The sequence below is a fragment of the Acanthochromis polyacanthus genome, chromosome 18 (genome assembly GCF_021347895.1).
Source record: "Acanthochromis polyacanthus isolate Apoly-LR-REF ecotype Palm Island chromosome 18, KAUST_Apoly_ChrSc, whole genome shotgun sequence".
In the NCBI taxonomy this organism is placed as follows: domain Eukaryota; kingdom Metazoa; phylum Chordata; class Actinopteri; family Pomacentridae; genus Acanthochromis; species Acanthochromis polyacanthus.
In genome coordinates this window covers 32,207,127-32,220,131 of record NC_067130.1, presented here as the reverse complement: position 1 = coordinate 32,220,131, position 13,005 = coordinate 32,207,127, and the positions used below count along the sequence as shown (strand labels likewise).

The following is a 13,005-nucleotide window of genomic DNA, read 5'->3' as shown; positions in this document are numbered from 1 at the left end:
GGCGTTTGGAACATGTAATGAAATAATCTAGATTATCATTGGAGTCACCGAGGAGCAGAGACACTGTTGAGTGACACATTAAACTGTTAAATATCCCCTGCAGGCCTGAGCAGGAAGATTCAAACTCAGTGTTCCAGCTTTATTAAGAATTATCAGTCTGGACCACAGAAATACACAGAAATCTGAGCCAAAACAAAACTAAAAACTAGTCTTTTAATAGAAAGTAAGAATAAATCTGCATTAAAGTGGTTGTTCTGAATGGATTAACAGTTCCGGTGCTGCTGTGATGGACTTTCACTGCTAAATGTGGAACCGATGAGAGGTGGCTGTAATTGGAAACAGTCAAAATGTTGATGTAAGACAGCAGGAGAGCAAAGAGCTAATTGTACTGAGGTCTGCTGAGGTTAATAACCAATGCTTAGAAGATGTCATGAAACACATTAAACTATTAAACATCTCCTACTGACCTGAGCAGAAAGATTCATACACTGTGTTACAGATTCTATAAGCAACTATGTTCAGTTTGATCAAGACTCCACAGAGATCTGGGCAAAACTGAAACTAAAAATTCCATAGTCCCTACTAAATAAAGATAAATCTACAAAAAAGGTTGTTCTGGATGGATCATGATTTCTGATTTAGCTGTGATGGATTTCTTAAACTGTGTGAAATTTGACCAACAATCCACAGAAATCTGTGCAAAACTGAAACTAAAAACCTGTTGCTCCCTTTGAAAAAAGGAATAAATCTGTGTAAAAGAGTCTCATCTGAATGGATTATGAGCTGTGATTCCACTGTGATGAACTTTTGCTGCTGAAAGGAAGCCAGCTCAGGGTTCAGTGTGTGTCAGTGTGAACCTGGCAACACGACTGCATTCACAGCCAATATCACGCTGACATTATCCAGTCAATACTGAGTCACACACAGCGAGGACTAGAGCTATTGATTTTAGTGTGTGAGGGAGGAGTGAATAACCTCAGTCACATGATGAGAGGCTCTGCTGCAGGAAACCAACGCTGTGTTTACGGCTGGCTGGCTGTTCAGGGACCGACCGACCTGCTGATTGGTTTTTCTCGCCGAGCTGAAGACGTGGAAACGGCAAGATTTGCTGACGGGCTTGAAGGCCAATTTACTGACTGGTTTTCTCCATTTATACACCCCATGCTGGCTGATGCACAGATGGGAATACCTTTAAAAATACCCCAAGTGAAATCTGATTTCTACAAAGTAATTAAAAATATAATGTGCTTGCATAAGTACTTACCCCTATGAAGTGACTAATTGAATTGAGGAGCAGCCAGTTGGTTCTAGAAGTCGTCAGTTAGTGAAATAAAGACATCTGAGGTCAGTGAATGTGTCTCAGTGAATGTAATTTAAAGACTCCCGGATCTGGAAGGTCCAGTCTCTGGTAGATCAGAACTCCTGGACAGAACTAAACCATGAAAACTACAGAACACTCCAAGAAACTCTGAGAAAAGGTTGTTGAAAAGCATCAGTCAGGACGATACAAGAACATTTCCTGAAGATCTATTGGAGTCCAGTTAAATCCACCATTAAGAAATGGAAGGAAGATGGAACATGAATAAACCTGACTAGAGCAGGACATCCTCAAAAACTGAGAGACTGAAAAGAAAGACTAGAGAGGGAGGCCACCAAGACTCCTATGACTCCTATGAAGGAGTTCCAGCTTCAGCAGCTGAGATGTTAGAGACTGTTCATCCAACAACTGTTGTCTGTTCTTCACCAGTCAAAGCTTTATGGAGACAAAGAGAAAGACTGATGGAAAAAGCTCCAATTAAATATGGACTAGAGTTCACCAGAAGACATGTGGAGAATCTGAAGACACCTGGAAGAAGGTTGTTTGGTCTGAGGAGACCAGGATGGAGCTTTATGTCCATCAGAGTAGATGATATGTTTGATGCACATCAAACACTGAACATCATCACAAACACACCATCCTCATTGTGAAGCATGGTAGTGGCAGCATCAAGATGTGAAGCATGGTGGAGGTATCATGATGTGAAGCATGGTGGAGGTATCATGATGTGAAGCATGGTGGAGGTATCATGATGTGAAGCATGGTGGAGGTATCATGATGTGAAGCATGGTGGAGGTATCATGATGTGAAGCATGGTGGAGGTATCATGATGTGAAGCATGGTGGAGGTATGATGTGAAGCATGGTGGAGGTATCATCATGAGGTGAAGCATGGTGGTGGTATCATCATGAGGTGAAGCATGGTGGTGGTATCATCATGAGGTGAAGCATGGTGGTGGTATCATGCGGTGAAGCATGGTGGTGGTATCATCGTGAGGTGAAGCATGGTGGAGGCAGCATCATGATGTGACAACTGATTGGAATCTGGTGAGTTCTAGTTAAAAATGGTCACTGAACTTTTAACAGACACACATATCCATGCATACATGTGCACACACACGTGCACGCCTCCATAGATCGGACCAGCAGCGGCTTTGACCTGCAGTTTTCTGATTATTGTTTTTCTGTGTTGAAACATCCCGTTGGCTTCATGGTGACGACAACATGGACTTATCACCGCACGGCGCTCAGATTACACAAACATTCATTCAGCTCTGCATGACGACTGAAAACACAACATAAAGAGATGTTTATCCCTGCATGTCCATCACAGCCTTTATTATGATTATTATGTTTATCTCTGTGATGTCTGCAAACACATCACACTCTGATTTGACAAACACAGGGAGCAGGAGGGAATCCAGAAGTCGTAAAGTTTTCCAAACCCTTTTCCAATATTAGCAGTTTTCTTGCAAAACATGACCAAAGCAGATAATAATATGACCCCGTTTACATTTATTTTTGAATTTGGGAAAAGAATCTGCATTCAAATACCAAATACGAGAGTTAGAAACTAATAACAGTTAAAGATAAGCTTCGGCATTCTGGAAAACTCCGTTTCTGAAAAAAAAAAAGACAGGAAGGTGGATCTCAACCATGTATATGTTTTTTTTTTTTTTTTTTACGGCGGCTGACATTTGGCCTTTTTATGATTATACTTACTACTTTTATCAACAGATTATCGCTAAGCACTTTGGCTTTGACATCACTAAGCTAACGCTATGAGGTTTTCTATTTGGAGTACCGCAACATCTTTCCTAAAGAAAGATTTAAACCATCGCCAATAACCGGCACGTTAGCCTCTTTCACAGCGGCTAAAGCTAAGCTAACGGCTAGCGGCTAAGCTAGGAGGCAGCACAGGAACACCAGAGATGTATTCGTTATTTAACCGTTTATTTTGGCTCCATTGGGGTCGACTCCAACTATGTCTGAAATCAGAAACATACATTACTGTAGAAGTTTCTGTTATTTGGTTAATTTATAGTGTTTAATGGTTTATTACAGAAATCTGATGACGATTTGACAAGTGTGTTTTAATTTGTGCAATTAGAGTCTTAAAGCTAATTTCTCATCATCTAGTTGACTTGTAGCTTCTCATACAGCGATGACCTTCACGTACAACCAACCAGGTTTTTATCCAGACAGGAAGTGAACAGGTAAAACTGATGTCATGGTTCTTTTTAAGGGGTTGTTGCCTCAAAAACTGTGCGCCGCAGATGGAAAACTCACACTGAGAGCATTAGTTTGTGTGTGAAGTGTCAGAATTTTGAGTTTTTTGTCAAATCTCTACCTATTGAAAAGGGATTATCACACGCACACACAACAGACACGCACATGGCTCGGTGAGGAGTGTATTGACGACTGGTTGGGTGCAAAAAGCCTCTCTGCAAGTCAGCTGCATGGAAATACATCCTGTGTGTGTGTCATTGATCAGCCCTCGTGCTGTTTACATTAACAACACCAGGAGGCAACAACACACACCTGCAGCCACACAACATTAATTATACGTGTGTGTTTGTTTGTATAAATGTGTGTGTGTGGTTCTAGAATTTATTCACTTATGAGATCAAAGACCTGACTGTACTGCAGCACTGATGCTATTAATATTACTACTTGTACACACACAGTATTATCTCATCATCGTCACTTTGCGTCTTGTTTTTGTCGTTTTGTGGCGTTTTTGTTGCTTTATCTCTCAATTGTTTTTTGCATCTTGTTTTTGTTGTGTATTGTTTTTGCTGTTTTGTCTCATTTTTGTTTTGTGTTGCACTGTATCTCGCTTGCATCATTTTGTGTCATTTGTATTTTTTTATGTCTAATTTGTGTTTTGTGTTTCCTTCGTATTGTTTCGCATCTGTATTTGTGTTGTCTTTGGTTCTTCAGCATTGTCACGATATTTTTGCTATTTTATGTCTCGAGTTGTGTCTCATGTATTACTTTGCATCTCGCTTGCGTCAATTCTTTTGTCAAGTTCGTTAGTTTGATATCATCAGTTTTTACAGCAGCCTGTTAATTTTTATCCTCATTTCAACATGAAAAAATATTCAAATTTTACCGTTTTTAACCGTGTTTAGGAGAAGAAAAAACACACTGCTGTTAGGAAAGAAGAAGGAAACTGCTGCAGGGTCTGACAGGTGATGAATGGAAAAAACAATCCACCGATTCCAGTATTTTTATTTGTTTTTACAGTTATGGGTTCTCATGTTTACACCAGACGCTGTAACTCTGTTGTTCACTATGTTGTGTGAAGTTCTCTCGACTTTCCACTAAAATGTGATTGTGTTGTTTTTTTTTCTGCGCAGCGGCAGCAGCAGACATATCTATACTCATTTAACCCGACTGGCTGGGCTCCAGTTTCAGCCTTAATACGATCAGCTGGAGGAGGACACAACAACACAAACATGAGGAGAAGCCACTGATCAGCCTCCTAATGTGACCCGGAAGAAGAAAAGACGGCTGTGATTCGATGAATCCAGCCGTGACCTCTGACCTCTGGCTCTGCTGGTGTGGACGTTTGTGGTCAGACGCCATCTTTAAATGGGTCAAATCGCCGAGTCACTGTTTAGCGATCGATTTATGCTCAGCTGGTCACTTTAAATGTGAAAAACATGATGATTATAGTAAGCGCTACTGTTTGTGTTGTTTTGTGACTCATTTGTTTCATTTTGTGTTTTGTTTTTTGCGTCTTAATTTGTGTCTTAATTGTTTTATCTTTGTTCTGTGTCATTTTTGTGGCTTTGCGTCTCAGTTTGTGTCTCGTTCTTGCCATTTTGTGACTGTTCTTTAGTTAGATTAGTGTCTTGTTTGTGTTATTTTTTGTCTGGTTTTTGTCATTTGGTGTTTCGCATCTCATTCTTGTCATTTTGTGTCTCATTTGTGTCATTTTATTAATTTGTTTCTATTTTGTCTTGTTTTTGTCATTTTATGGCTTGTTTGTGTCAGGTTTACATCATGTTCACATTTTGTGCGATTTTGTGTCATTTTCTGTCATTTTTGTTGTTTTGTGTCTGAATTTGTGTCTTATTTTTGCTGTTTTATGTTTGAATTTATGTCTTATTTTTGCTGAGAAAAGCTAATTAAAAATTTTATGAGTTCATCCTCTGAGGAGCCAGACAAACTTCCTGCTTGTTTTCTGGATAGAGATGAGTCCTTTATTGATCTGGCAGCAGGGAAATTTTCAAATGGAGCGACAGATTTAATCAAAAACTAGAAATAAATTTGAAAATAAAAGATTTTACGGCAATGCGAACATGAGACAAACACTACATGAGCACACAGACAGAGGACTCATGTCATGACAACACAGACGTCGTTACATCACCATAATGTCTTGTAATCCGATTACTGCCGGACCTCCATAACTCACCGAGTCTCTATAATGTCTAAGTCTTTCTGTATACATCTGTTTCTATAAGGAGGCTGCTGTCTGCATGGAGGAATCTGAGACGAATGACTGAACAGACCAGAATAAATTAACTGGAGAACACAGCACTGGTTGCTTCTATGGGTTTTTCTGCTTCATTTACCTCAGAAAAAGCCTAATTTTAATGACATATTCTTCATTTACTCGGGTTAAAGCAGGTCAGAACCTCAGATTTAAATGTTTTTGTTTTCAAATTCAAAGTGTTGAATCTTGTTATTGAAAATTTCAAGTCAGATTCTTGAAAGTCAATCCAAGTCTACTGCAAAACGAATCGAGACAAAACCAAGTTTCAAGTCCTCAATAGTACAATAGTACATCAAAAAACAGAAATGATCAAACTCCAGTCGGTTAAAGACTAGATCTGGGGCTTGACTTGGTCCATTTTAAAGCACCAGAGCTAGCTTTTAGTCTGGTTAAACGTCCATCAGCCTTAAATCTTTGTTAAAGTCAAGACAAAGTCAGGTCAAATTTCAAGTCCTTGAATGAAAATCTGTGTTTTTTTTTTTCTTTCTTTCTTTTGTTGTTTCTGATTAAATTTCAATTTCAATGAATAAATTTGAAATTTATTTTAACAATCAATAAAACAGATTGTTAAAAAAAAAAAGAGACTGGATTTTGGGGTTGAATTGATCCATTCCAAAGCAACAAAGCCAGTTTCAAGTCAGGTCAAATGTCTTTCAACCTCAAATTAGGACAAAGTCAAGTCAAGTTTCAAGTCCTTGAATGAAAATCCAAGTCAAATGCCAAGTTAGTCAAGATGAAACAAGTTTGAAGCAAGTCCTAAGTGTAATTACAGATAGGATAACACATAAAAACTGACAGTGACCAAAAATGATCAAACTCAAGTTGGTTAGAGACTAGATCTGGGCATTGACTTGGTCCACTCTAAAGAACTAATGCTAATTTCAAGTCAGGTCAAATGTCCTTTAGCCTTAAGTCTTTGATAAAGTGAAGTCTGCAGTTTTGTCAAAGTCAGTCTCAGGTCAAGTCTCTTTACGCCTCAAGTCACTGACGGCAGGTTCAAGTCAAATCTGTAAGTTCATCAAAGCCAGTTCCAAGTAGAGTTCCGAGTGTTTCACTCTGAAGTCTTGATAAAGCAAGTTCAAGCCCATTTAAGACAAAGTCCAAGCTAAGTCTTCAGTTTTGTCAAAGCCAGTCTCAGGTTAAGTCTCAAGTCCATGGCGGCAAATCCCAATCACGAGTCAAGAAACGTCATATCCTAGTCATTTGAGACCAAGACAGACGACTAACTCAAGTCTTCAGTCTTGCCAAAGTTAGTCTCATGTCAGGTCTTAAGTCCTAGAGGGGAAAGCCAAGCCATGAGTCAAGAGAAGTCATATTCTAGTCACTTGAGACCAAGATAAACATCCCATACAAGTCTCAAGTCATTTTCTCAGGTTTTCTTTTACATGTGTTCTTATTTATAAATGCGTTCATAGAATCTGAACAGGGTTAGTTTGTGAAACCGGTTTGTAATTAAAAAAAAAACCGCCACATTTAACTCCGTATGGATGTTTTTTTTCTGTGGACTCACTTCGCCAGCTGCTTCTCGGCGTCGGCACAAAGCTCCAGAAGTCCCATGAGCACCGCGGACACGTCCATATAAGGCTCCCACACGGTGAAGCCTCGGCCAATCAGATCGATGGCGGTGCGGCGGATGGTGCTGTGGGGGGGCAGCTTGGGGCTAGGGGGCTGCAGCAGCAGGAAGGTCAACGCTTTACCTGCAAACAGGAAGTCAGAGTGGAATTAGGTGGAGATTCACCTGGAAACGAGCAGATCGAACATCCAACCAATAATCTGTTTTATTTATCCATTAATTAACTGGTAGGAGTGAATAATATCAGGATAAAAAGGGAATTAAAGTGTGATAAGGTTCTTTAGACAAGTTTAAAACAATAAGAAATATTAATTCTGTATTTTGATATTTTCTTTATCCCATAGCCATATCAGTACTTTAAGTCTTCACATATTCACAAATGTTCATAAATGTGCAGTATTTATTCATTTTTCATTCCTCATTCTTATATATAATTGCCATTACAATTAATATCGTTACTGTACATATGGTTAGTGCTGCTCTGAAAGATTTTTGCTTCTGTAACAATGGAAAATCCCTGACGTGGCGAGTAATAAAGAATTATCTTATCTTAATATAGGGAAGTTTGTCTACTGTTTTTATTGTTCTTAATACTGAAAATAATCTATACTTGTGTTTTAATAGACTATACTTCTACCTAAATAGAATAGAAACCACAAATAGAGAAAAATGAGCAGAAATATCCACTAAAGTAAAGCAAAAAGAGAGAAGAAAAAGATATGCAAGTACAAAATGCACAATAAAGTGTAAAATATGCTATGATTAAGGTGAAAAATGAATTTAAAGTCATTTCCTGTTTTCCTACTAGGCTTCTATGTTTGATATCTACACATTTCTTGCTGTACTTTTATAAAAATTTCTGTTGTGAAGTTGGCTTCAAACACCATCATAGAGAGTCAAATCCAGTCCCATTACTACTACTATGAGGCTGCACCGAGGGAATCATTAGAAACAAAGACATTTTCCATACAGAAATCATATCTTCTTATTAAGAAAAAGTAATAAATCCCAACATCGCGAGGGTGGAAACGATCCAACTCTCACACCGGGAGGATAAAGACGGCAGGCAGGATGGAGGTCACTTCATAGCCGACCTGACATTTGAGCCGGTCTCTGCGGGGACGGACTGACCATTAAGACTCCAGAAAATATCCCCCCACCCCTCAATAACACCCTCCTTCACCCAACACACAGACACCGCTTCCTGTCTGTCTCTCTTAGCCTGTCTCACCCACAGAAGCCTGAAATCCATAGATTCAACACAAAAATCGTCCATTTTTGATCAAACTGCATCATAAGGTTTTTTTTACGCATTCGGTGTCAACTGAGCTACTTGGAGACTCAAGATCGATACATTTGGTTGTGTTTTCGCTCTAAACAGTCCTAACACAAAGGTACGCATGATCCAAAGCAGATCATTTGCTTTAGTTAAAACCTCACGGTGGCTCTAAAGGTCCTCCGGTCTCCAGACAGATAATCTCATCACCCGGATCTCCTGGCATTTCATCATCAGCCCGCCTTAAATGGCAAAAATCCCCCTTGTCCTTATTGGTTTATATCCACACACACAGATACAGCCTATAGATGGGGATATGAAAGATACTGCTCGAAGCTAACCGTGTTAGCATAAAGTGGCAGTGACAAACAGAGTGGTAACCACGTTAGCATCGCTGCGCTAGCTTGTTAAAGCTGCCACAGACTGGAAGAAACAGGAAAAATGACTAAATGACTAAAAAGAGACATAAAATAAACACAAAATGATGCAAAATGACAAAAAATAGAACAAAATGAGCACAAAATAAGACATAAAAGGACCAAAAAACCCAGAAAAAGACCACAAATTGATCCAAAACGATCAAAAAGAGATAAAATTATGCAAAAAGACCAGAGACATGAAAAGACCAAAACAAGACACTAAATGACCACAAAATGCTACAAAATGACATATAAAATGACCAAAAATAGACATCACTACAAAATGATGCAAAAGTACCAAAGACACACAAAATGATCTAAAAGAGACACAAAATGTCCAAAATTAATCCAAAAATGATAAAAAAAATAGCCACAAAATGACCACAAAATGCTACAAAATGACCAAAATTAGATATAAAATGACCAAAAATAGAGACAATGTGACCAAAAAATGATGCAAAAACACCAAAGAAACACAAAATGATTAAAAAGAGACAAAATGTCCTCAAATTGATCCAAAAGAGAAAAAAATGACCACAAATTGATCTAAAATCACCAAAGTGAGGCACAGGCTGCCTTAAATGACAAAAATCATCCTTTTCCTTATTGGTTTATATTCACACAGATACAGGCTATAGATGGGATATGAAAGATATTGCTCGAAGTTAACCGTGTTAGCATAAAGCAGCATTAACAAACAGAGTGGTTACTGTGTTAGCATTGTTGCACTAGCTTGTTAAAGCTGCCACAGACTGGAAGAAACAGGAAAAAAGCAGGTTTAATGTTGGCAAAAGTCTGCAACATGCAAATGAGGCGACTTGTTAGCATCTTGTGACAAGCTGAACTCTGACCCTCAACACCAACAAAGCAAACACTGGTCCGAGCTAAAATCAATCATGTTTTTGTTGTGGGCATCGATAAACGAACTGACAGTGGATCATAAATATCTGCAGCAGCATGAACTCTGACCTTCACTCAGTTATTACCAATCAGGACCACACACAGATCAATTACAAGCAGTTAGATCATTAATTTAAGCCTTTTCTCCCCTCTGAATACTTCCTTATTTACATGCATGTTCTGCTTTACTGTCTCAGCTTTGGTTTTTGAACATCTTTCAATTAAATTACCTATAAACATGAAGATATTAAGTAAAAATAATAGCTAAAATGAAGCTTGTGGACAAAAAGTAACTCCATGTCAAATAAAAACAAAAAAAAACCCTAAACATTCCCAGAATGATGCTGCACTTTTCAGAGTCCAACAAGAAGTTTAACCCAACAGTTTGCCTAATTTTTTACTGTTTATGACAACTTTTAATAAAATTATGTTCAACAAACATCAAATTGAGTTCAGTGAGCTTTAATTATCACCTATTTAATGATTTTGCAGGACGAAAAGCAGTTTTTAAGTTGATTACTCATAAAATTTAAGCTGTTCCAGTTAGCATTTCCATGGTGTTTAAAGGGAATGTTTAAGTGTAATGTAACAATTAGTGTTCAGGTGGAAGAGGAAAGGACTTGAAATCCTGACCTCGAGGTTAGAAAAATGTAATTAAGTCAATTTGAATTAGCTTTAAATAATTGAATGCACAGTTTTTAGTTGACATCACCTGCAATATTAAATTGATGCAACATTATTGTGAAAATCTCATTATAAATGATATTTACAACTTTAAGGGTTCATCTAAATCATGAGACTTGCATTTTTATCTTGCAGCCATGCATTGAATTCAATGGGAATAGGTTCCGTCTTATGAATAATCATGTTTTCACACACCGAGCTGTCGACACTTTAACCCCCAAATGTAAAACAGCTTTCAGGGGTCAAGAGGCCAAAGTTTGAAGGTGGGTGGGCGGATTGTAATGAACCCGATGAGAGTTTAATCTGACACATAACCTCGTTTTTCCTCTTCTACTTTTATTTGCTACACAATTAAAGACGGCCATTAGCAATCAGTGCCGCAATTGGCTGGAATCGAAATTCAAATTTACGGCCACTCCCCCTTCATCGAAGCTCCGGTGCTCATTCCTCTCTGTGGACGTTTTTGTTTAAAGGCGAATGAAGCGATAGCTATTGACAAAGCATCAGTGGGCCTTAATGAGCTGTTAGTTAGGGCAGTAAACACGTCACGTTAACACAGCGAGGGCGATTACAGCAGCAGGAGGAGGAGGAAGAGGAGGCCCAAAAAGGAAGTAGAGAGTGTGAAATAGTGACAGATCGGTGACGTCTAAAGTCCACCAGGCCGAAACCACCGCCAGCCGGCCGGCTTTGTGCTTCTCTTTTCCACCATCTGCCCTCCACTTTCCTTCCTCCTCTTCCTCCGTTTGTGCTTAAATGAGAGGTGAAGGTAAATCAATGCCGGGGACTTGGTTAGTGGATGAGAGCTGGATCGGACTGGCTGCAGAGCGAGGAGGGAAAAAACAATAGAAAAGAGAAAAAAAAAACGAGGAAAGTAGGAGTGTTTTAGTGAGGAGAGAGAAGAATGCTGCGTGCTCTATGTTTCTATGGAAGAGGAATCTGACGCAAACATGAAGAAAACTGGTGTCATTCACAGCTACCAAGTTAGCTAAATTAGTGAGCTGTTGTATTGTTTCACCCTATAACAATTCTGACTAATCTGCATGTTTGTAGGAGTGTTTTTAAGTGAAATGATCAAAAAAGGACTAAAAATAGCCATAAAATGCTACAAAATGACCAAATATAGACACAACATGCATACAAAATGGTGCAAAAAACTCTAAGATACATAGAATGTCTAAAATGAGGCACAAAATTATCACAAAAGGATGCAAAATGACCAAAAAGAGCTAGAAAATGATCAAAAAGAAACCCAAAATGATCACAAAGACAAGAACGTTGCCCACAAATTGATCCAAAAATGACCAAAATGAGACACAGAATGATGAAAAACTTTTAAGGAAATGGAAATCACCAAAGGGGAAAGGACCAAATTACCTAAATTAGCAACACTATCACAATGCATTTCATGGTAGCTAACACAAATTTAAACTTAAGATGATTTCTCATTATGGTCATGAGCCCTAGCCCTAACATTTAGGGCTAGGGCTCATGACCAAATTACCTAAATTAGCAACACTATCACAATGCATTTCATGGTAGCTAACACAAATTTAAACTTAAGATGATTTCTCATTATGGTCATGAGCCCTAGCCCTAACATTTAGCTAATTCCTTCAAAGCCAAAAAAATTGTCAGTCGATGCTTCCTGCAGTTTAGAGGAAAACAAGAATCAACTCGACCCCGTTTTGCTATTTAGTGACGAAAATGACCAGGAAAATCAAAAAGAAACATCCAGAATCTGTGTTCTTTTTAGGTAAACAACGGCTAGCTCAAGTTATTCTCGGACGTTTCTGAAAGGGCTGGATCACTCTCGATGTTAATTTGGAAGAAAAATGTTATTTTTTGCAGCGTCCGCCACCTGCTTTTCCCCTGTTGATTGTTCAATAAGACAAAGTAAAACTCAATTTCCAATCAGCTCTCATGAATGTTTGAAAATGCCACGGTTCAGACCGGCAGGCCTCGGGGTATTTTGACATTTACCGCCGGCTTCGTCGTCCAGAGACCAAGCGGCGACGTTCAGTTTCTCTCGTTTTATCTGCCCGGCAGCATCCTCCCTTCCCTCCGTCATCATCCGTCCATCCATCCATCCTTCCTTCCTTCCATCCTCCAGCTCCATCTCCTCCCACATTTCCCCCCCTCACTATATGAAAACATCAATCCATACTCTGCTGTATAGACTACTGTACCGTCTGCCTCTCTGGGCGGACAGCTCTCATTCATCACTCGCCGCGCTGGATGCCAACAACACCGATCCATCTTTCAATTTCATAACAGAGTCCAAGGGGTTGGAGGAGGGGGGAGGAAAGAAAAACAACAAACTGAATGAGAG

General features: G+C 39.0%; 1 protein-coding gene across 3 annotated transcripts in view; it reads right to left on the bottom strand.

Annotated features, from left to right (window-relative positions):
• The window catches only part of LOC110966005 (WD repeat-containing protein 7), a 125,599-nt gene that overhangs the window by 20,224 nt on the left and 92,370 nt on the right, over window positions 1-13,005 (bottom strand). For all 3 annotated transcript variants that reach the window (XM_022215222.2, XM_022215224.2, XM_022215223.2), the window contains one exon: window positions 7,335-7,521. In XM_022215222.2, coding sequence (XP_022070914.1) covers window positions 7,335-7,521 — 187 coding nt within the window. The remainder of the gene's footprint in view (window positions 1-7,334; window positions 7,522-13,005) is intronic.